At 38.7% G+C, this 22,974-nt stretch overlaps 2 protein-coding genes and 1 long non-coding RNA gene across 3 annotated transcripts; 1 reads left to right on the forward strand and 2 right to left on the reverse strand.

Annotated features, from left to right (window-relative positions):
• Window positions 1-4,346: 4,346 nt before the first annotated feature.
• Window positions 4,347-7,474, reverse strand: med18 (mediator of RNA polymerase II transcription, subunit 18 homolog (yeast)). The gene is made up of 3 exons (XM_063486653.1): window positions 7,356-7,474; window positions 6,832-6,934; window positions 4,347-5,615 (listed from the first exon to the last, which is right to left on the reverse strand). The coding sequence occupies exons 2-3, from the start codon at window positions 6,902-6,904 to the stop codon at window positions 5,059-5,061; spliced, it is 630 nt and encodes a 209-aa protein (XP_063342723.1). The 5' UTR covers window positions 6,905-6,934; window positions 7,356-7,474; the 3' UTR covers window positions 4,347-5,058.
• Window positions 7,475-10,677: 3,203 nt separating this feature from the next.
• Window positions 10,678-11,152, reverse strand: LOC134635935 (uncharacterized). The gene is made up of 3 exons (XR_010094992.1): window positions 11,058-11,152; window positions 10,897-10,937; window positions 10,678-10,788 (listed from the first exon to the last, which is right to left on the reverse strand). It is a non-coding gene; the product is annotated as an uncharacterized LOC134635935 (long non-coding RNA).
• Window positions 11,153-13,591: 2,439 nt separating this feature from the next.
• LOC134636702 (cytochrome P450 4B1-like) lies at window positions 13,592-21,539 on the forward strand. Its single transcript, XM_063486819.1, has 12 exons — window positions 13,592-13,906; window positions 14,083-14,227; window positions 14,333-14,377; window positions 14,473-14,600; window positions 14,753-14,877; window positions 14,986-15,140; window positions 15,245-15,351; window positions 16,362-16,552; window positions 16,697-16,830; window positions 19,961-20,025; window positions 20,396-20,478; window positions 21,248-21,539. The coding sequence occupies exons 1-12, from the start codon at window positions 13,715-13,717 to the stop codon at window positions 21,417-21,419; spliced, it is 1,542 nt and encodes a 513-aa protein (XP_063342889.1). The 5' UTR covers window positions 13,592-13,714; the 3' UTR covers window positions 21,420-21,539.
• The last annotated feature ends 1,435 nt before the right edge of the window (window positions 21,540-22,974 follow it).

Here is a 22,974-nt window from a genome sequence, read left to right on the forward strand (position 1 = left end):
TCATTTCAAAACGCATTTGCCTCAAAGACACTCTGCCCGGCGCATTGAGCTCCGGTCAGATCCGTGTGCGCAATTCTTCAGCTGCACTGACCGAGGGGTCGAGGCGGTGGGGGTCTCCGATCCTTTATCCTACCACCTTCTTCTAAGAGCTGACGGCTGGGCGGGGACAGAGTCACAGGTGCTTGAATCCGATTGGCCATCTCCCCTTATAAACACTAGGCTACCTGACCCTTTTACCTGTAACAATCTAAGAAAGATTTGTGGAACTTACATGTTTACAGAAACACTGCCTGACAGCTTTAGGCGGACTCACGCATGCAGTGCTGATGGTTGCTGTAGGGAGAGTATTACTTGTTCACTTATTCACACCTTAAAACAGTCCTACTTCTGCAGATTCTCACTTCCAGTAAAGAATAAAAAAAATAAAAACATAAAAACTAATATTATTTAGAAGTGAGGCAGCCACTCCAAGCAAGCATTTTAACAGCTATAACCTGTGGGGGCTTTTTGCTGTCAATCCATTGCCATCAAAATATTTAAAAGAGGACAAATGCATTTCACTACAATTATACATCATCTACAGACCCTTGGACCCAAATGTAGACGTGTGTATTCTAGTCACTACACTTTAGTTAAAATAAACACGCTCATTTTCAATGACACATCCATCATCAAAACAGCCCCTGTGCAGAAAGGTGTCTCAAACTGTCTGAGGACTCCACCTTTTTCCTGCGTTCAACTCTGCATGGACAGAAGCAGTACTTAAAAGTTGCACAACAAGGCCACACTGTGCACTCAGACATGAGTGATGTTGAGAAATATGCGTCAAAAATAGCACGCTTTTAAATGTGGGAGGATGTGTCATATAGTGTGTCACGGAATGACTTAATGTTCAGCATCAGTACAATCACATGGTTAAAATGCCATGTTGCTAATAGTTTGTGTGTAATAAGCCTACAAACCCTATTCTGACTACAAATATAATTAATGGGTGATGGTTTATTGTATTTTGATTATTGCATGCCAAGAATTTCAATCAAACCAGAGGAGGAGCGAGTCAAGCCTCTCGTAGCCTCTAGTCTCCGAGACAAGGTTCTACTTGAGATGCTTCCCCTGGAACACTTATGAATGCCACAATTTTGGTGACACTCGAGAATACACAATGTGTCTTGATTACAAATGAAGCGAAAGAAAAGTGATTGTGACTATCAAAAAAAGGCAAATGATCAGATCCAGAGACCCACAGCAGGAGTGAGTCTCAAGAGAAAAAGGGAAAAGCAAAGAACTAAGAGTCAAAGACAAAGGCTCTGGCAGCACAAGTTTAAAAACTACAACTTCAGTCCCTTCCAGGCTGACGGCTAAGTTGTCCCCATACCAGACATACCAGAGGCAGCAAGGCTGGCTTAAAGCACTGAATGGCTGATCCTAGAACAGTGTGTTCTGCACAGCAATAATCACCTCAGTCAGCCACAAGCAAGGCAGAGCACCACATGAACAACAAGTCAGAGCTTTGTGCCTGTTATTTTGCATGGTTAGAAACTGTTCTGGAATTTCTTTCAAATAAGGAAAGGGACACTTCCCCCCCAACTATTTCTATAATACCTTTACGGATTTCTTTGGCCCTGGCATTTTGGCCATCACTCACAACCTCGTGGTGTTGTGCAATTTATCCCTGCACCCCATTCTGCCCAGCACGGTTGGAAGTAGAGGAATCTAGAGAAGCCACAAGAACACCCTAGGGAGATCTATGTCTGTCTGGGAAAGCACCTCCTTTGGTTCTCCCTCCCCTCTCAGCAAATAACCCACACTCTCTAACAAGCATATGGGTTCCCAATGACACAGGAAGGAGAGGGCTCATATCCAAGTATTGGGAACATTTCTGAGTAGGCGACGCTGGATTTCACCCCTTCTTGGCTTTGACCCAAAGTAGGCTGACTTGAAGACTTCCTGCCCCGAGCCAGTGCCAGATTTCTGTGGCATCTTGGCGTCTTCACTGCCAACTATGAACAGAGGCAGCGAAGACAATTGGTGCCAAGAGTTTTAATTAAGACTGTGTTGTAAAGAGGAAAGTAAAGGCATGTGCAGGTAATGGCTTCCATCCCTGTTTCAGAGGGCTAACAGAATATGATTAACTAACACAATCTTAGCCTTAGCCAATTAATTATATTTAACCGTTAAAAACAGAGAACGACCAAATGGTCCAGAGAGGGAAATCAGCATGCACCGCTCTCATGCTCAAAGCTGAAGAGAGTGTAATTGTGTTATAATAAACTGATGCCAAAGATTATTAAAGGCTATGCTTTCAGACAAAATGCACATGCACAACTCGAAGAATAAATTACCTTTTTCAGTTAGTGTCCACAGTAGAGTCAGTCATTTTATGGGGTGGATCAATTACCACTTTGAAAATTAAATACTGTCAAACTTTGGTCTGTTGGTTAGAAACAAGTAAGCAATAATGGCAAAACATTGTTCTTTGAAGAACTTCAGTGAGACTTGTACTTTGTTTTCTTTTTGTTATTCTCTTCTGGCATTTTACAGACTGGATGATCCATTAAAAGAAAACTGATATTCCTGGAGCTGGGAGTAAGCGATGAAAAGGAATATACCCTTCTCTGCGTCGTCAAATTGAAAAATTAATCGATGATGAAAGTATTTCAGGCTTCAGGCATTATGAAATAGTATTAACAACCCAACAATGAAAGTGAATAAGATTAATAATCATTCGAGTACTGCAACCTTAACCATATCACGTTCTGAAAGGGTGTCGCTCTGGTCTCAGTTTCTTGAAATAAACCACAGAACAGATCATATTGCCTCCAGCAATGAGTTAAATCTCTTACTTGTGCAAGTCAGTGGCTGGCTACATCCACAATAGCCAAGTAGGCTTGATGCCAAGACACTGATTAGCCTAACTATGCCTCTGTTCTCCAGGCAATGCAGTGCTGAGTGGAGGTGCAGTGGGAGTCTAGCTCATCACCAAAGAGCACTGTGCTAAACACAAGTTTAAGTGGAAGAAAGCCAGTAGACTGTAGTGTATCCATGCTGGACATATAAAGCCTTGGGCAAGGAGGCATCTGCCTCTTTAATACATAATTCACTCAGAGCTGAAACATCATGCTTTAGTCCTAAGGGCCGGCAGTCTGCTTCTGGTTGTTGGAACATAAAACTGTCTCCATCAGATAATCCAGTCTCACTGACAGGCAACTCCTGTGTACCAAGTAGCAGTTCAATTTAACTTTAACTTCAAAACAAGATTAGAAAAGTACACATTTTTAACATATTAGTAAATGTTCAAAGTTCGTTTTGTTTTGTTTTTCAACTTGCACCAAATGTATGTGGAAGCACTGCCATCTCACCTTTCCACCTCAGTGAGTTTGTCCTCATCAGCCATGATACGCAGGTAGGTCAACATGTAGAGACAGCCATCTGCCCTGGAGCTCTCCCCCTCAGACATGCACGCGGTCACTTTACATCTCAATCTCTGCAAATGCATCTTCCTGTAGGGGTATTATTAGAAGCACTCATGCCTTATTACCAACATTATTATCATAACTGACAGGATGTGCATTAGTTACTTTGGTCTCCGCAGTTAGATCGGGCCATAATGTTGACACACTACTGCATGGGCCTTTCTGGATTTCGATATTAACAGTGGAGAACCTGAAGCAGATGTAGTGCTTTCATGTGTAATAGTTCCAGCTCATGTTCCCATGAAAGAGGCACTAATGGGTTAACAGTAGAAATGAGAGGGGAAAGAGAGGGAAAATCAATGCTTTTGTTGAGGGGAAGAAAGGAAGGCTTTCACAGGTCTATGTATCATTAAGCAATTGAGAAAGCTAATTAGAGTGGGGGGAAAGATGTGCAGATCTCACAGCTAATTATTTCCATGGCAACCACAGCTCATGTAGATGATGTGAGGTAGCATCCAATTTGCTTCAATCAGGATATTTACAAGAAGAGAAACAGAGACCCCTAGTGGGATGAAGTGAACATATCCATTAAAGCTGAGTGTTGAAAAGAAACTTTAAACATAAAAAGGATTCCAATACACTGAAAAATACCCAAAATCATACATCTCAAATTCTGTTTTGAAATGTTGATACATGAAAAATATTATCTAGTTTGTTATCATTTGTAAAAATAAACAACTAAAATCATTTTTCAGCTTTCCAGGAATTGTATTAATTGTTAGCACAGGTATACGACTGCCTACAGCCTAACTTATAGAACCATGATTTGGTAGAAGTTAGTAGAATGCAGTGATGTTTAACAGTATTAGCTGAAATGTTCTCTATCTCATTAAAAATTGACCAAACACGTAACTGTTAAATCAAGACTATATATAGACTCTATTTCATTTTATTAAAAAAACCAAAAAACAAACAAACAAAAAACATACAATGGTTATGCACATTAGTTCAGGTGACAAGTGACAGGTGTTTTTAAAAGTGGGGTTTTATAGTTGATAATGAGGACGTTACATATTAGGCGTCTATGTCTCTTTTCCCTGCTCTTTGTGTCATACCTGCAGGTCAGTGTCTCTTTGAAGCACACAGTAAAGCAGCCACGGAGGACAGGATGAATCTTTGCTTCCATTCACACAAAATCTGGAAATTCCACAACTTCCCACATGGCTTTTCCTTCATAAAAGTGTGACCATGTTTAATTTTGCTTTAGAACATAAGCTTTGTGAGACAATACAAAAAGAAAATATTTTATTCCTCTAACTTACCACTTAGTTTAGTCCCCCCAACCCCTTTATTCAAAAACTATCCCACTTGAAAACAACCTCCCTCTCTATAACATCAGCTATAGCTCAGGCAGTTAACTAAAATAGTGCAAGGAGGCTGCCAATCAGTTGTGTTCCAATGCTGCAAGCCCCAACACCAATGTTACTGAATTTTCAAAATATACTGCCCTGAGAAGGAACTTTTTTTGAGAGTGAAATAATTCCCTCAGAAGTTGACTTAGACCTGGTTCCTCTGGTGGAAACTCATGGAGTCCCTCCCAAGGTTCCCAGTCACCAGGGGAGAGTTCCTTTTTGTGGAAAACTGGCTAATGTCTCTGTTTGCTAGGGTCAATCTTTTCCAAGTGAACCAGGGGTTTGAGTTGTTCAGCAAAGCTGCGCATGTCTTCTGACACAGTGTCTTGTCCTGCAGGAGCCAAAACACTCAGCTCCACCAGGTATGAAAGTGACAGATGCTCAGTGTTTTCTGTATTCCCTGGTACAAGTATGCGTGACAGCTTACTGACCACAATTTTCATTGCACCTTTACGAAATATGTGTCCATTGCTGACAAACTCATGGTCCATGCGGAAGCCCATCTCATTGAGGAACTCCGGAAGGCTGTGAGAGGCAGCAACATCAACACAGTTGCGTACCAAAGCGTGGCGACTCTTGTCTCCCACTTCAGATTGACCAAGGTAGCGTAGGTGCCATGGAGCAGTTGGGTGGGAGAGGGAACGGCGGGCACGCAAAATGAAGGGGTTTCCTTGCTGGCCTTTGAGAAGGTAAACCAACTCATGATCAGTAAAAGTCTCAGGTTCCATGTTATCGCACAGACCTCGAAGGCGATGCAAGAGGCTTTCCAGGGCCTGGTCCAACACACTCCCTGATTAAATAAAGTGCACAAGGAACAAATACAAAAAATTACATTTGATCTGATGGCCAGGACTCTATACATATTATATTTATAAATATAGTCTCCACTATCTCAGATCGTCCATAGTTTGTACATATATAATGATTGCTTTGACATTTTTGCTTCATATATCAAATACCTCAAGGATTTTCCTTAAAAAAAATACACATCCACCCACTTTCAGGGCACATGCAGTAATATTTTAAACCTAGTGTAAATTATAAGACAGTTCAGTAGGTCATGAAATACTCATTTTGATTTATTAAACTTATCTCAATAAATCAAAATTATTTTCACTGTTGTAATTAGAATACCATCTGAAACCTCCAGAATTTAGAATTTTGGTCTATTTGGGTTAAACTATGCATTACTATTTTTCATTTTTGTGGTACAACTTCACATTTGCTCAATCCAGCATGAAATTTAAACCCCCCAAAAAAGATTTGTTTTCATTTTTATAACTAAGAAATAATTTTCCATTTTGCATTATTGTGAAATTCAATTGTATACCATTAAAAATTGGTGTGTGTTTAAATGAGACTTTACAGATTGGATCTGCAGATCTGGATATGGAAATCATATGCATTTAACTTTATTATCTTTAACAGATATTCGTGTTCAAACATCTGGTATGTATGACAAAAAACAAAATGCTGGAAGAGGGTCAATGGTCCATATTTCAAAGAAAATATATCTTGAAAGGTATTTGATAAAACTTCACAGCAATCATACATGGCCAAACTTTGGACCATACATTTTTTAGGCAAAACTGCGATTGTCCAGGAGAAGGCCCACAGTATTCTACAATAGAGTGACCAAGTTAAGAAATAAGGTTTTAAACATTGTAAATGCACCATTTTAAAAATTATTTATAATAATATTATAATAAGAATTTAGCTGTTATTTAGGAGCTAGTGCATAATAATTTAGGTCAAAGGTGACATATGTAACACTGTTCACTTTCACACCAAAGACTGTTGCTCATGTAACTTTACTCATTGTGCTGAACAGTTGCACAATGCAACTATTAAATGATTATTGCTATAGCTTTGCATTTTTTTTTACTATAAGCTACTATCTGTAGTATTGCCACTATGAGTACTATATTGCTATGTATAACACTCAGGGTTTGTTAGTTATTTGCCTGCTTACTTGCTTCAGCTTCGGTGGATGCATGATATCTTACCTTGTAACAGATACTCCATCATGTTAATTGTGCCCCCAGTGACAGGCATTACAGTAACAGGTGGCGCCTCCATCTTTCCCCGGGTACTTTGAGGTTTTTGAGCCTAAAGAAAGAAAATTATATGCAGATACATATATATACATGTCGGAACATCTGATGGAGCAATGCCATCATTAACAAAAAATTTTCACCTGTCGCCATAGGTAACAGAGTTTGTAACTTTTAGCTCGCTAATAGCCAGTGATAACGCTTTCTAATCTAGGTGTAAATCACTCGAAACAACAGTTACAGTGCATTATTGTCTACGAAACCACGAAGAGCAGTAGCCGAGGAAAAAGGGTAAATGTTTTAAGTGTTCGTTCTCGATAACGTTATAATACTATTGACCAAAGGCCTAAACGGGGTTCTAAACACACGGCTACTACTACACAGCTACTCGGTTTCCTAGTAGCTAACCGGAACGTTACTTAAGCTACCAGGCTAAACGTTTCAATGTTATTACAGAAACATTAAAAATATATTACCTTTCAAAAATAAAGAAGCGAACGCGGAAAGAAATAAACGTCTTTTTAGTTATGAAAGAAAAAGTGAACACAGTTAGCAACATCAATGAATGAGAAGCGTCTTCCTTTGGTGTGTCAAATCGGTAGACATCCAACTTTGAAGCTCATTACAGCCACCTACTGGTAGTGCTAAAATATCGACAGCAGGTCATCCGTGTATAAAATAGAAAGAAATGGACATGGACGTCATGGACAGACAGGTTTTTTAGACTATAGGTACTCTGCTTTTATTAACACAGGCTATACGAATAGCCTGTGTTAATAAATTATCAGTACTGTGAAAACTATTACTGTTTTCACAGTACTGTGAAAAGTATATATTACTGAGCATTAAGTTTAGAGGTTTTATTGGCATACATACAGTGGAAATAAAAGTAGTAGTTTACACTTAATTTTGCCAATCTCTTGACACAAAACAAAAATAATTATTCAAATAAAATAAAAATAAAAAATCCAGAAAATTTACAGAGATTGCAAGTATTGAAAAGGCAAACAATAAAATTAGTTTTAAAAACAGACCTGAGTGTGAAAACCTGAGTTGTACCTGCTTTGTGCATATTTGCAATCCGGTCTTTACAAATTTGTGCCATAGCAGGTAATAATAATTACAGTAATAGTCAATAATATTGATGGGGTAGAAGAGAGGCAACACTGACTGTCTTATTCATGAGTCTGATTTGAGACTTACAGTCTTTGATTTCAGACTGCTGTTGCATCTACCTTTAGCATCTACCACCTACCTGTTAACTGGTGGTGTTGTGAGTGTGTGTTGTATTTAATGTTGATGTGGGCAATTCTGACAGCCCTGGTGGTGTAAATGTCTTATACTAATGAAAAGATGATCTTGTGATTTATTGTGCAGTTTTTCTCGCACAATAGAGTGTTCCTGTCCTGAGTAGTGCAGCTGGGCCCTGTTAGTCATCTTAGAAAGTACAGTCAATGTGCTCTTCACTACCTGCTGGGTGTTGTGAGACCAGGTGAAATCCAACCTCATGTGTGTCCTCTACCTCTGTCTTGGAGTGTCTTTTCCTCAGATCGCCTTGCTCTTATCTACATTTAGGGCAAGATTATTTTCCTGACACCAGGCCACTAGTCATTTCACTTCTCTTCTCTATGCCATCCCTGCCAGTAATCACCCCAATTACTTTAGATTCATATGTAAATTTTATAATTCTGGTATTGATTAGGGGGGTCCACACACTCATATGTTAAGAGAGCATGTGGCAGTGCACTCAGCACATGCCCCTGAGTAATACCAACGCTCACAGTTCGGATGTTTGATGTCTGGTTTCCAATTCTGACTGAGTGGGGTCTATCTTACAGGAAGTTCAGAGCTCAGTTACAGAGAAAGGGTGTGAGTCTGACTAAGAGCAGCTTCTCAGAGAGTCTGACAGCATTAAATGCAGCTTCAGTCAACTAACAGCATTTTCACAGATGTGTTACTACCTTCTAGTGGACTATTCTGTATGTGTGCATAAAGTAAAGAGTCCAAGGTAGCCAGGACAGTCTTTTTGATCCTTTCAAAACACTTCATCACAATTGATGTGAGTCGTTTAAGCATGTGGCAGTATGTTTCTTGGAGAGGGGCACATTGGTAGTGGACTCAAAGCATAGGCAGATTGTATATGTCTATGAATACACCATCCAGCTCTGATGAGCATGCCTGAGTGAATGCCTGGGGATATTATTTGGGCCAGCTGCCTTATTTGGGTTTGTTTTCCTTAGAGCTGTGCACACCACCACCAATGACAGATCGTGATGCAGTGGTTTGTCCTGCGTGTCATGTCCTGTCTGTCTCTGTTGGTTGGTGTTGTGGTGTATAAAAAAAGTGGGTGAGGTACTCAAATTGTTTTCAATTTAGGCTATTCGGAGATGACTGCTATGAATACTGCCATTGTTATTTTAGTTTAGGATTTTCCACCTTTGATTTTGATGTTATTTTAGTTTTCAGGGTGGAATTTCTGATTTCAGTTTGGTTTTTAATTGTTAAATGTTAAGTTTGCATTTTATTAGTTTCTGTGTTGGTGTTTTTGTTTTTATGATGTGGGTGGTATTAGTGACATAGGTCAAATATAAGTAAAACAGTACAGTACAACACACTTGATTCACAGTCATTTTCACCACAGCCTCCTCTTTGTGTTTCCATCTTTGACTAAACACCAAAACTTAAAACATTTCCTTTATTTTTTTCATTGTCTGTTGCTTTTTTAAACAATGCATTTAGTGAGTTTTACTTTATTTCTTAAGACTATTTTTCTATTGTTTTCACTTTTTTGTATACCTTACTTTGAATAAAACACCTTAACAAATAAAAGGATCCAAAATATTATTTTCAGTGACTATCCTCACCAAAATGTCCTCACAATATAAACACACATATTGCTCACAGTAATAATCATACTATAACCTTTTATCTGCAGGGTGTTATTGTTTTGCTGTCACTGATGATCATTATTGATTAACACTGCAGACGCAGTTCTGCTGTGGTTTTAACACTTTTAACAGCCTTTTTTATGCAACCTTTTGCTTAGATGCTGTTTTACTGCGGTGATTATGTAAAACCTAAAACTGCAACACAAAATACAGCTGTGAAATAAATTTAGTGTAAAAAGTATTTTTTCTTTTAGCAAAAAAAATAGAAATTGTTTGTAAATTTGTTTTAATTGCTGAGCTCGACTAAATTAATGTACCTAATAATATTTCTCTTTGTGAAAGCAGCATTTAATTGCCGTAACATTTTGAGGTCAACTTTGCTACTTTACCTACATTTGTTTTATCTTAACTTGATCTGCAAGGTAACCAGAAACTGTGCTTTCATGCAGTTCATGAATGGACCTCACCTCTGTACTGAGCAACAACAAAAAAAATGTTGTTACATAACATCTGTATCGCACTCAAAGCTTCTCATTAAAATTATCTCGATCCATGTACTTTAAAACACCCGCCCTGCCTTCAGAGAATGTTCCTGAGATCAAGCAGAAAAATTAGGTAAAAGTTCAGTTAAAGATTCGATTAGAAATCATTCCTTTGTTGGAAAAAAAAGACTCATGGTTTCAGATTTTCCCTTGAGAAGTGTGTGGGTGAAGTTACATATTTAAGTAATTTGAGGAATTAGTTACTGAATAAAATGACAGCAACGATGGAAAGTATAATTCTAACCAGTGCCCTTTAATGACCTTACCTATTTCAACAGTCAACTGAAAAGCACTTTAGACCAATCCATATTGTTTTAAAATGTGCTATATAAATAAAAGTGACTGCACTTATCCTGGACTTTTTTTCTCTATACTTTTATTTCACAATAAACACAATCACTAGAGGTCATGTGATTAATTCTTTTGCCGGGTGTCCTGATGATAACTGATGAATAAACCACTGAAGACTCCTCTTCCACCTGCAGTAAAAAGCAATACATTTCATTACCCAGACAAAGCAACACGCACACACTTCATTTCTGCATGAGAGTTTTAGGTTACACCTCAATGTCAGCACAGATACTTACCCTGCTATTCAAGCCACAGCAACAAATTTGAACAGGAAATGCTTTGGTGAGACAGAAGCAGAAGCATATTCAGAATCACAGGGGGAAAATTTTCAAGCAAACCATAAAAAAAACAATAATATACACAGGAAGTGGAAGTAAGGTGCAGCTGCATAGCCTACCTGAATGTAACCATGATTTGACGCAGAAAATGATAAGTGCCATGAAAATGACGCATGATACTGATATACCACAAATAAGTGGGATCCAGTCTTCGGGCTCTTTTTGAAAACCTGTTAAACCAAAAACTAAATATTAATATTTCTTTGATTCAGGTGAAAAAGGTTCACAAACAGCATATGGCTAAACACCCACCTGTTGTTGTGCTCAATGCATTTGATGATGTGTGACTGGTAGTGAATCTAGTGTATCCATCAAACACTGAATCTATATTGCACTTTAGGGACCCGTATGGATGTACAGGCACAGATGTAGTTGAAGTTCTGTTTGGATTATTGGATTTCATGCCGCACGTCACAGCGCAAGATGCAGATGAATCCTTACTGTCATATACTGTAAGTAAAGATCAAAAGGTTACATCAGGTTATCTTCTACTATGAAACAATGATGTTTGTGTGTTAGTTTCTCACCTGTAACTACACACAAATTGATAGTGTATAGCTTAATACTGTGTCCGACACAGCTACTCATCCAGCAGGTATATTTCCCAGCATCTTCTCTTCTGACATTTCCAATATATATAGACTTGTTGAAAGTCAAATTGTCTGTTGTTCGTCTTAGTTCTGGTTTCCCAACAGCAGTCATTGCTTCAAAAGTCCATTTTATTTTATTAGGTTTGCTTGAACATGTGTGCTGAAAACTGCTGCCAGCAACAACTGTCTCATTGACTTCTTTCCATGTCTCTGAAAAAAGAGAAGTAAAGGATTGTGATAATTATCTTTGGCAAATGTAAAAATCATAATCACAGGTAGATTCTGCCTTAGCAAAAAAAGAATATGACAGCAGGACAAACCTTTCTTCACTATGATGTCAGTGGACTTTTGGCACGTTTCTTGGCAAGTTTCACACCAGTACACACCTTCATCATCCTCAGTAAAAGAGCTGATGAGCAAGGAACGATTGGATCCAATTTTCAATTTGGGATTGGACATTTGATGATATTGCACTCCACTCTTATCTTGGAAGAACAACTGAACCTGCTTACTACTTTGGTCCTTTTTGTAAAACCATTTGAAACAGTCTGATCGATGGCTGTAATGCTGACACGGTATCACAGCTCGACATCCCAACGAAAAATTAAGTTGTGCTGCGACTGGCAAAATATCACGTTGCTGATTTATATTAACAGTCACTTGAAAAAAATATAAAACATTCAACAGTCAGTTCATGAACTGCATTTTAAATACATTGTATTTAATTAAGCAACTTAAATAATGAATTTAGCTAAGTCATGATTTGACTAGCTACTCACTGTTTCCTGAGAAAGTAGAGAAGTTCCAAACAACTAAAAAAATGAAAATGAAGCCTTTCTGTTTCATATTGGAGAAATTCCTGTCCCCGCAGAAATAAAACCCAACATGAAGCATCCTGGCTGTACCATTACTGCTCATAAAAAACACCACAGATCACAAACTCATCCTCTCAGCAAAAGGTTTTAGATTGAGCTTAACAGCTTAAATGAGCTTGACACATCGGAAGTGGTCCAACAGCCAGTACAGAGGAAATTTAGCAAGGTTGTCACCCACACTGTTTTTCTGATGTGGTCTGGCATATGATTTATTTCTTACATTTAGTATGGGTGTTAAGACACAAAATGTGCATCGCAAACCAGTTTCTTTTTTAATATATAGATGCCAAATATGTGCTCACATTGTATTTTATGCTGAGATAATGTTTGTGGGGGTTGAACCAAAACTGTGATTGAGCTGTTTGGACAGTTTATCGTACGGTTAAACTCACTGGAGTTTGGACTTCATGTGCAAACAAAGCACTTGTAACCAACTTAATGACTGCCAACGGCTACAGCTGACACAATTACACTTTTATTAATGAGTTTAAATTCTAATGAATATCATAAACGCCCCAAAAGTGCTGAGCTGAGTACTTTAAAGTGTCTTAATTTGTCATAGAGCACCATGCAGCATGTGCAGCATGTCAGTCAGGTTTGGGCAATTAAGTATGATATGTAATCTGGAGTATTTATTCGTTTAAAAAAAAAGATGAATATAATCTGCACAGATTATATTTAACAATATAAAGTTAGAGGCGTTGTCAAGGATTTCCTTGCTTGTTGAGTTTTTTAATCATAAAGTCAATTAAATGGATTTGATTGTGTCAATATTTCTTGAAATAAACTCAACGTATTTAGTAACTATATGAAGGAACAAGTGTTTGACAGGCAAACAGAATAGCCAGAAGGAAAACCTACATTTTTGCGTGTGATGTTCACTTTACATAAGAAGAAATTCTTTCGGTTAACAAACAAAGTTATTTTTGATAGAATTTGTAAATATTTTTTTAACCGCACATCTACTTTTTAATTCGATACTGTTCCCATATTAGCATCTTCATCATCCCAGTTCTCATTTACCGCGTTAACGATGTTGCTGTTGCACTGCTGCGCTCAAAACGCTGACAGTTCCGTCAGGACATCAAGTCATCGTTTTATTGATTGTCATATTCCCCGCCTACCGGAGACACCACTGAAAACCTCGCTTTTCCTCCAGCTCTTCTCAGAAAGGTGAGCTCAGATCACCTTTTGCGCTGTGTTGGGGAGGTTTTCCTGCAGGGGGAGGCGGAAGACTCTTGCACCTGCGAGATGAAACTAACTAAAGCTTTCGCGGAGTTTCAGCTGGGCTGGTCTCACATGCATTACGTCTTTGCTGTGCTCTGTGTTTTTGTCGTGGTGTATAAATTAACAATTCTACTTGCGAAAAGAAGGGAAGCACTGCGAAACTTCGAAGCTTTTTGGGGGCCGCCGCCACACTGGCTGTTTGGACATGTTCTCGAGGTAACTGTCTCAACACACTCGCAGCAGCTGTATGTGTAACCGTCCAGTAAAACGGACCACACCATGTTGGAGAACACCATTCTGCAAAGAGAGACACACAGATGACAAATAACCCGATTTACACGCGTAAAGTCTTCCTGCTGTGATGTGTTTCAGTTGTACTTTTTCTCTTTCAGTTTAAACAAGATGGGACCGATATGGACAAGGTAGTGAAATGGGGACAGGAGTACTCATATGTTTTCCCAATCTGGTTTGGCCCCTTTCTCAGTATAATCAATATTCAGCATCCAGATTATGCAAAAACTATCCTGACATCATCAGGTGTGAGAAATGTTTTGCGTAGTTGCTGTGTTGATGCACATTTATAACTGTGTAGTAAAGTTAAAGGTCCCTAACACCGTTTTTATTTGTTATGTTTCCTAACAGAGCCAAAAGATGATTTTGCCTACCGTTTTGTGGAGGGTTGGATTGGTAAGGTTAATTTGTCTCCCTCCTACAGCATTTTTTTTTAAGTGCAGAGTTGTTGTTTTTTTGCTGCTTTCCTCACTCGTGCACATGTTCTTCAGGAAATGGGTTGTTGGTGTCAGAAGGTCAGAAGTGGTTCCGTCAAAGAAGGCTCTTAACGCCAGGTTTCCATTATGATGTTTTGAAACCATACCTCAAATTGATGTCAGAGTCTGCTCAGACTATGTTGGTACGTTGAAGACAATTTAGTTGCATAATTGATAAATAAAATCAAAGTCATGATGTGTTGACCAGCACGTGTCAGTAAATATCATAGAAGTAAAGCAGAAGCAGTGTCTGTATCCTGCAGAGAGATCACATCTGTTCTCTCATTGTTGGCAGGATAAGTGGGAAAGTTATGCAAGCACAAATGAACCTTTTGAATTGTTTAAACACATGAGCCTCATGACACTGGACAGCATTATGAAGTGTGCCTTCAGCTGCTACAGCAACTGTCAGACAGAGGGGTGAGCCCAGATTAATCTTTTTAAAGAGTCATTTGCAGTGTTAGTTTTATGTTGAGTCTTTTGTTGTTGTAAATCTGCATTTAATGTTTGCCTCCTTTGTCATTTCAGTGGAACAAATGCATACATCAAAGCAGTGTATGACCTCAGTTTTCTAATTGACCTTCGGCTCAGAATGTTTCCGTACCACAGTGACCTCATTTTCCACCTTAGCCCACATGGTTTCAGATACAGAAAAGCACGTCAGGTGGCTCTCAGTCATACAGGTAAGCTTTGCTTTGATTCATCTGAACCGTTGCCAAAAATCAGTGAGCCTCACATTATAGTGTCAGATCTACAAATGCTGACATTTTATATTCTTTTTCTAAAGAGGACGTTATAAGAAAGAGGAGAGAAGCACTAAAGGAAGAGAAGGAGCTTGGACAAATACAGGCAAAGAGATATTTGGACTTTCTGGACATCCTTCTCTTTGCAAGAGTATGTTATGTGTCATCAGTTTCAGCCTCTTACTTCAACACATTTCACATTGTAGGATTTGCTTAATGTATAGGCAAGTCACAAACTGGGGTTTTCCTGCATAAAGGTCATACAGAAAATAAGGCAAGTGCCAACTTGAGATCGTGTCAGAACTCTGAAGTATTGGCATAAAGCTGAAATAGCATATGCATGCAGCAAATAAGCAAAGATGCATGCTGTTACCAAGCTGCATATTAATGTCCTCTGACACAAAGACGATGATCAGCCTTTTCACCCTCGTGAGCAGCAACCTGAATACAAAATCTCTTTTGTGTAGAGACTGATCAGCACTGGTTAGTGTTTTGTCCAGTTTTTTTTATCCAAAAACTTCTGTAAACGGCAGCTTGTAGGGGCTGTCTCAGCTAGCATGTTTATTCTCTTAGTAGACTTAGCTTTCATGAGATAGGTTCATGCTGTGACTCACTCTTCATTTCAGCAAAGTTTAAAACACATTAAAACACATAAAATGATCCAATTTTTATTTTTATTTTTTTATGCATTTTAACTGAAAATCACACAAATTGAAAAATCTGATTTATATCACTTAAATACATAATTGTGTAATAATTGTATAATATTAATATAATCAACCGATAATGAACGAATAGGAAGAATACTTCCTTTATGAGTATATCATAGCAAATTGTTGTCCTTGGCAGAAAAATTAAAATCAATTATTAACTCCATGGCAGGTGTTTGCTTAAAAAAACAAACAATTAGTGCTATATATGGCTTAAGAAGAACAGCGGACCTTGATACTTGGCTGCTGAATAAATTCCCAATTTTATAAAGGTATCTGTATAAGGATGAATGTTTTCCAGCTAAAGCTGAGTTGAAGTCGGGTGATGCAGTAATATAATGAGCCTGAGCAGCAAAAGTAACAAAGGACTTTTATTGAGAAGCCCAGTTAGAGTATAGTGCAGTCCATTCTGTCTTTTATCAACTGTAAATATCCTTTATTTCAACACCAGGATGAGAACCAGCAGGGTCTGTCAGATGAAGATATGGGGGCAGAAGTGGACACCTTCATGTTTGAGGGCCATGACACCACAGCCAGTGGCCTGTCTTTCATCCTCTACTGTCTGGCCTGCAACCCAGAACATCAGAAGATTTGCAGGAAGGAGATTATGGAGGCCTTGCATGACAAGGAAACCATGGAGTGGTAGGCTTATGAAAGGACAACACTGCAATAGGGAAATAAGTTGGTGCCATTCCGTGTTGCCAAAACTTTATTAGGAGACATATAAACAGGATATGTTTCTTATTAGTTGACTTCACTAACACTGCATGTCTGTCTCATTTTAAGGGAGGATCTCAGTAAAATCCCATACACTACCATGTGCATAAAAGAAGCTCTCCGCCTTTACCCCCCTGTACCAGGAATTGCCAGAAAAACCACCAAAACTGTAACCTTTTGTGATGGGAGAACAGTGCCTGCAGGTCAGTGATTTTACTCTGTTGTTATTATCAAAGAATAAACATTAAATGTCTTCACTTAATAATGTTTTCGGAAACATTTCATGCTACATTGTAAACACAAGCTCTTAACCGACTTTGTTTGTCTTTAGATACATAAATTACTTTTCTTTACAATTCACTAAAGGACCTATATTGACTTAGTACTTATTACATTATTATTCTACAAGGGTACATTGGTATTATTTGATTGTATTGTCACATACAGTATCGTTTCTATAAACTAGTATAAATCTCTTAAGCGTGTGGTGTAATTGCTTTGTCAGTGCTTCATTCTTCCAAATGGGATTATTTAAATGTTGGCACCAGATTATTATTATATACATTATATGGGCATAAAGTACACTGCCGCCTACACATTACACTTACAGGAACTGCTCAGCCATGGGAACCCAAGAGCCATGAAGCTCCAGGCACACAGTTCTTGTGCTGATGTTGATGCCAGAGGAGGTTTAGAGCTCTGCAGTTACTTTTATGCACTCTGCAACCTCACTGTACAGAATGGTGCACGTCAGACTAATGCTGGTTTTTGCTACAATAGTTATCCTCCGTCAGAAGGAGAGGCTGACATCCAGGGAGTAGATTGTAACAGGTGGAGTTTTTTTACACTCAGACTGATGGTACAAGGAGATATGGCATGGTATAGGAGGATGTGGAGGGGTGCTATAGTGTGATTTCTGCAATCAAGAACAGGAAATACATTAGAACATGAATTAAGATTAAAGGCTAATAAAGCTGGCCACAAATTCCTCCACAACAAATCTACTAAGGCGGTGCATCAACCTGATACCGCTTCTTAAGAGCGATCACATTTATTAAAGCACCACCCAAAATGGGCCACAAGATGGCACTCCAACACAAGAGATGAAATATTTATATCGAGGCAGTTGTTCAGCAGTCAGCCCTCTACCACTACGTAATACACCCATGTTACAGCGTACAACATCACATGAATTGGTAAAGGGAACAAATAAAGCTGGAACAAGGCCAGAAACTATCCAATAGCTGGGACACCATAATTATCTATAACTAGCACATATGCCAAAGGTAGCTAGAATCAATACACACAGGGTAAAGCATCTTAAAAATGGAATGTTAACTCACGTTTATGTGACGCACAGCATTTTCAACAAACACAGGGTGGGCTATTTGCTTTTCTTCCCTCCCCTCGTCTCTCATCAGCCCATGAACTAAGTCAGGCTATCTAGCTCAGGTGTCCCATGAATCCCATGACTGCAAAGCTGCTGGGTAATGTCGTTCACGCTAACACGGACTTTTCTACACTCACTCTGCAACTTTACATGGTCTGGCACTTCATGGTTGAGTTGCTATAGTTCTTAAACACTTCCAATTTGCAATAATACCACTTACACTTCATCACGCTGCATGGCTAGCTGATTAACCCTTAGATGCACACGTGGGGTCAAAAATGACCCCAGGGGTTGTTTTTCTTCAACATCTTTAAAATGCAAAGTTGTAATATATTCATATTCCAGGTATTCCTCAAAAAATATGTTTTTGTATCACTACCCTACTCTTCCACAAGTGGGGTCAAAAATGACCCCAAGCAGTTCCTATGGAATCTTCTATGAAACTTTCATTATTAGCAACTCTGACTGACGCACTTACACTTCTGATGGATCAAGAATTAATTTTTACACAGTAACATACATGATTTATAGTCAGGGCTGCACATAAGTGGTCCGCAGGTGTGCATTCGCTGTCAAAATAAAAGTATTCCCGGAAATTCAGAGAATACGCGCTTCTTTTGTGGTGGAGGAACACCAAAGTAATTGCTTACGGAGCTTGCTTCTTCGACATCTTTAAGAGTTCTGAACAAATGTCTGTCCTCCTCCAGAACATCTAATGTACGCAAATGAGCGTTCCAACTTCTTATCTGGTATGCGTCTTTTATTTTGACAGCAAATGTGCACCTGCGGACCATTTATGTGCAGCCCTGTTTATAATTTCCTGTGCATTTCAAACATTGTCCTTTCTGATGTTTTTTGTTTAAATATTTAAAGTAACATGGCTTCTATGAGGCCAGCTAGGATCCCTGTGGACCTTGCCCTACAAATGATCCAGGACGGATGGGATGAAGAGCCCATCGGAGTCATTGACTCAGAATCTGACATCTCAGATATAGAGGACCCAGACTATGGATATTGAGTCTAACAGAATGAGCCCCTCTTACTGTTCTAGCCACAATATTCTGAATTAGTCGGCCAGGGCTTACACCTGGGTTTAGTACTGTCTCCCCAATAGATGCATGGAAGATGTTCATGTCTGATAATTTAATAGAAGAGGTGCTGACATGCACAAACATGGAGGCACGAAGAGTAGCCACAGACAGGGGAAAAGAGTGGAAAAATGTAATCGAACATGAGCTCCTGGCCTTCATTTGACCAACCATTCTTGCAGGAAGTGAGAAGAACTGGGATGTACCAGTTGGTGGGTTTTTGGGAGTCCTCTGCATAACCCATTGTACAAAAACAAACCCAAAACAAACCACATGGCAGCTTTCCGCTACATATGGGGCCTGTTCCTGGTCAACTGCAGGCAGAAATTCATCCTCAGTGATTGTGTTACAGTGGATGAACAACTTGTGCCTTTCAGAGGGAAGACCCAGCTTCTGCGGTATATGCAGAGCAAGCATACAAAAGTGATACAAGTGATACAAAAACTGCAATTTCTTAAAATTAATGAAAAAATAAATAAAAATGCAAAGGGCCTCATGTCACAAACATGTTTTATGAGGAATACCTCAAATATGAGAATGTTGCAACTCTTCGTTTTAAAGATTTTGAAGAATAACAGCCGAGTTTATAGCAAAATGCATTGTTTCTATTTGGGGTCATTTTTGACCCCACTCGTGGAAGAGTGTAGGTATTGGTAGGTTGTGCATCCAAGGGTTAATTTTATGTTTCTGTGCCAACTGGACTTAAAACCCCTGCATTTGAATTATGAGTTGTGTCACAATAAATTTTTCGATATGGTGTATGCTTGTTTTGTTTGAAAGATAATGATCAGCTACACACACCCTATAATATTTTAATAATAATAAGCTAAGTACACATTTCTTTCAAATTTGTAGGTTCTGTTGTTGGAATAAGTGTGTATGGAATTCACAGGAATGCATCTGTCTGGGAAAACCCTAATGTAAGTAAAGACAATTTTATTCCCAGCACAACTTACTACATGGAATACATCATCAACAGAATCTATGACGAAATAAAATTATGAAGTTTGTCAGCACTCTGCTCGTAAGGCTGCATATAATTTATCAAATAACTGAAGAAGCATTCATGAAACTGGTCCATTAAATGAATTACTAGTGCTGTATTTGCTGAGGTGGGTAGGTCCCTGGTGCCAAAGTGGACCTCAGGACAGATTCAAGCTGGTTTAATGACTTACTATATTATGTGTGTCAGAATGCAGTTTTCTCTGCACAAGTGATAAGAGTGATAAGGTTCCGAAAATAAGTAATACACAGAACACTGCTCTCTTTCTTTGTCCTGTATTACATTAGGTCTTTGACCCTCTGCGTTTCCTACCAGAGAACATTGCCAAGAGATCCCCTCATGCGTTTGTGCCCTTCTCAGCTGGGCCAAGGTTTGTCCTCACCTGAAACTATATCACTGTATAGAGACCGTTTGCAGTAGTCTCAAGTATGTGAATGTGTAACTTAGCACTGACCCCATTTCCATCAGCAAACTGGTTTTATGATGGGCTAGAGCAGTGGTTCCCAAACTTTTGTTGCTAGGCCCCCCATTGTTTTACCCAAATATCCTTGGGCAAGATACTAACCCCAGGTTGCTCCCCGATGCATCCATCCGAGTGTGAATGTGTATGTATGAATGTTAGTTAGATAGCACGAAAAACTTAGAAAAGTGCTTGTGTGTGATTGGGTGAATGAACGAGTTGTATAAAGTGCTTTGGGTGCTCAGATAGAGTAGAAAAGTGCTATATAAGAACCAGTCTATTTACCATTTACCATGTTCTAGTCTTTGGCTTGGAAGGAAGCTGGTTTGGAACCATATTTGGCGATGCTTCATCCTCTGCTTTGTGTTTGTTTGGGAGCCCTGTCAAAAACCTGTCCATTATGCTAGCAGTGTCCAAGCATTCTTTTTTCTTTTTTCATACCGTGTCGCCCCCTTTGGGAACCACTGGGCTAGAGCAAGTAGGGGAAAGGGGGAACTCACTGTAATCTAAGATTGATCTCATTTAAAATACAAGCACCTTTGGCCCTGAATGTTAAAAGATAACATACTATACTGATCCCTCCTATCCATTCTCTGCATGTCAAAATCTCAGAAGGATCAAATTATTTTAATTGTTTTTCAGGTCTTTGTGTATTTCTTACATTTTATGTATTTTGCAGAAACTGCATTGGTCAGAACTTTGCTATGAATGAGATGAAAGTGGTGACAGCTCTGACACTGAAGCGATACCAGCTCATAGCAGAGCCCACTATGAAACCCAAGATCATCCCCCGACTGGTTCTCCGCTCACTCAATGGCATCCACATCAAGATCAAACCTTTAGAGACTTAGTTAAAGTGCACTAACTGCAAGAACTGCTCAAAATTACTTTATTTAGAAAGTAAAAAAAGTATGTTGATTCTACCTTCTACCATATAACTGAGCTTTTACATATAATTTAATCAACTCTGTCGTGCAATGTATGTTTTAGGAAAAATTACTTGTTGAAAAAAATCTGCTTTTTAAACAAAAACACTAAAGGAGAAGCTTGTGCAGAAAGTACTAGAATTTGCTTTTTTTTACGAGTAGTACATAACAGATTTGTAGTAAATGGCATTGGACATTTGCAGTGTAAGGCTGTAGATAAAATTCTAGTAATTACAACTTCCATTTCCATATTAAGTTTTACACTCATCACTTAATATTTCTATTTTAAACACCAACCAACTGTGGCTATTTTGAGATAGAGGAAGAGAACTGGTAATTAAATTAGCACTCAGTTTGCACCAAAAAATAATAACTGAAAAAGATTTTTTTTAAAAAGTTCTTCACTGTATTTTAGTAGTCAGGATCAACCCAAACAAAAAGGGTTAATTGAGCTCATATTTCGATATTACTTCTATTGTTTACAGAAGAGGTCCCTTTGACCTGTAATGAAGAACATTTATCTATGTTTGTGCATTTATATGAAGTCTTATGAAAGCAATTAAAGTCAGCATGAAAGCAATTCATAGATATATGATCAAAGTTTATCTCTGGAATATAACGTTATTTTACAGAGGCAGACTGTAAAGTTGATGCTTAAAAATGTGGACAATATATCAAATTACTTGCATTGCATTTAGAGTCTTTCCTCATATATACAGCTTATTGTAAATCTGAAATATCAGTTTTTGATATCAAGGTAAATTCACACTGGAGTGCTGTATATGGTTAATTAAATGTAAGAAAAATGACAAAACCTTTACCTCTGACTGATATCTTTGAGTCCACTTGTCCTTTAAGAGGGGAGGTTACCAAAAATCAATACAAGCTTGTTCTGAGTGGTCATATTAATCCAGTGATGAGACATTTCTATCCTCTCGGAGGTAGGGCTGCCACTCACAGGGCACGAGGTGCCACTGAATAGTTCGACTAAAAAAATGATCTTCGGTAAATGGTACGGCCTTTGTTGTCAGCATATCCCTGACACCATCTACTTCATCTAGTTCAAGCCCCCCTCCATGACCTCGTCGACATCCAACCTGGAAAAAATACACAAAACAACATTCAGTTGCTTCGATGTGTAAACAAACCTAGAGAAGGGACACAAAAAGGACAGCATAAATACAGAGGAGAGAGGGAGATAAGAGAAACTGGAGGACAAAGCTCCAGATCCGAACATCAGTAACTGACAGGCAAAGGGGAGAGAGAGGTCCCAGGATGGTTGATGATCCGGAACAGAAAGACCTGAGAGGAAGAGAAGAGGGAGCATCAAAGCAGTCGAACAAACACAAAGGTTATTCCAAATTTAACACCGCAGTTTTTAGCTGCCAAGAGTTAATGTACACTGGTCTGTGTGCTGCATAAGCTGTCAAAAACACGCTGATATCCAGCAGGTGAGATAAGACATTTGCAGCTTTAGTGA

The sequence above is a fragment of the Pelmatolapia mariae genome, linkage group LG10_11 (assembly GCF_036321145.2).
Source record: "Pelmatolapia mariae isolate MD_Pm_ZW linkage group LG10_11, Pm_UMD_F_2, whole genome shotgun sequence".
NCBI lineage: Eukaryota > Metazoa > Chordata > Actinopteri > Cichliformes > Cichlidae > Pelmatolapia > Pelmatolapia mariae.

Excerpts from the sequence above, each read along its gene's own strand:
- LOC134636702 (XM_063486819.1), top strand. The coding sequence starts at position 13,715 with ATGAAACTAACTAAAGCTTTCGCGGAGTTTCAGCTGGGCTGGTCTCAC. Across the intron at positions 13,907-14,082 it reads TGTTTGGACATGTTCTCGAG|TTTAAACAAGATGGGACCGA; the intron begins GTAACTGTCTCA and ends TTTCTCTTTCAG. Across the intron at positions 15,352-16,361 it reads ACATCCTTCTCTTTGCAAGA|GATGAGAACCAGCAGGGTCT; the intron begins GTATGTTATGTG and ends TTTCAACACCAG.
- med18 (XM_063486653.1), bottom strand. The coding sequence starts at position 6,904 with ATGGAGGCGCCACCTGTTACTGTAATGCCTGTCACTGGGGGCACAATT. Across the intron at positions 5,616-6,831 it reads GATGGAGTATCTGTTACAAG|GGAGTGTGTTGGACCAGGCC; the intron begins GTAAGATATCAT and ends TTATTTAATCAG.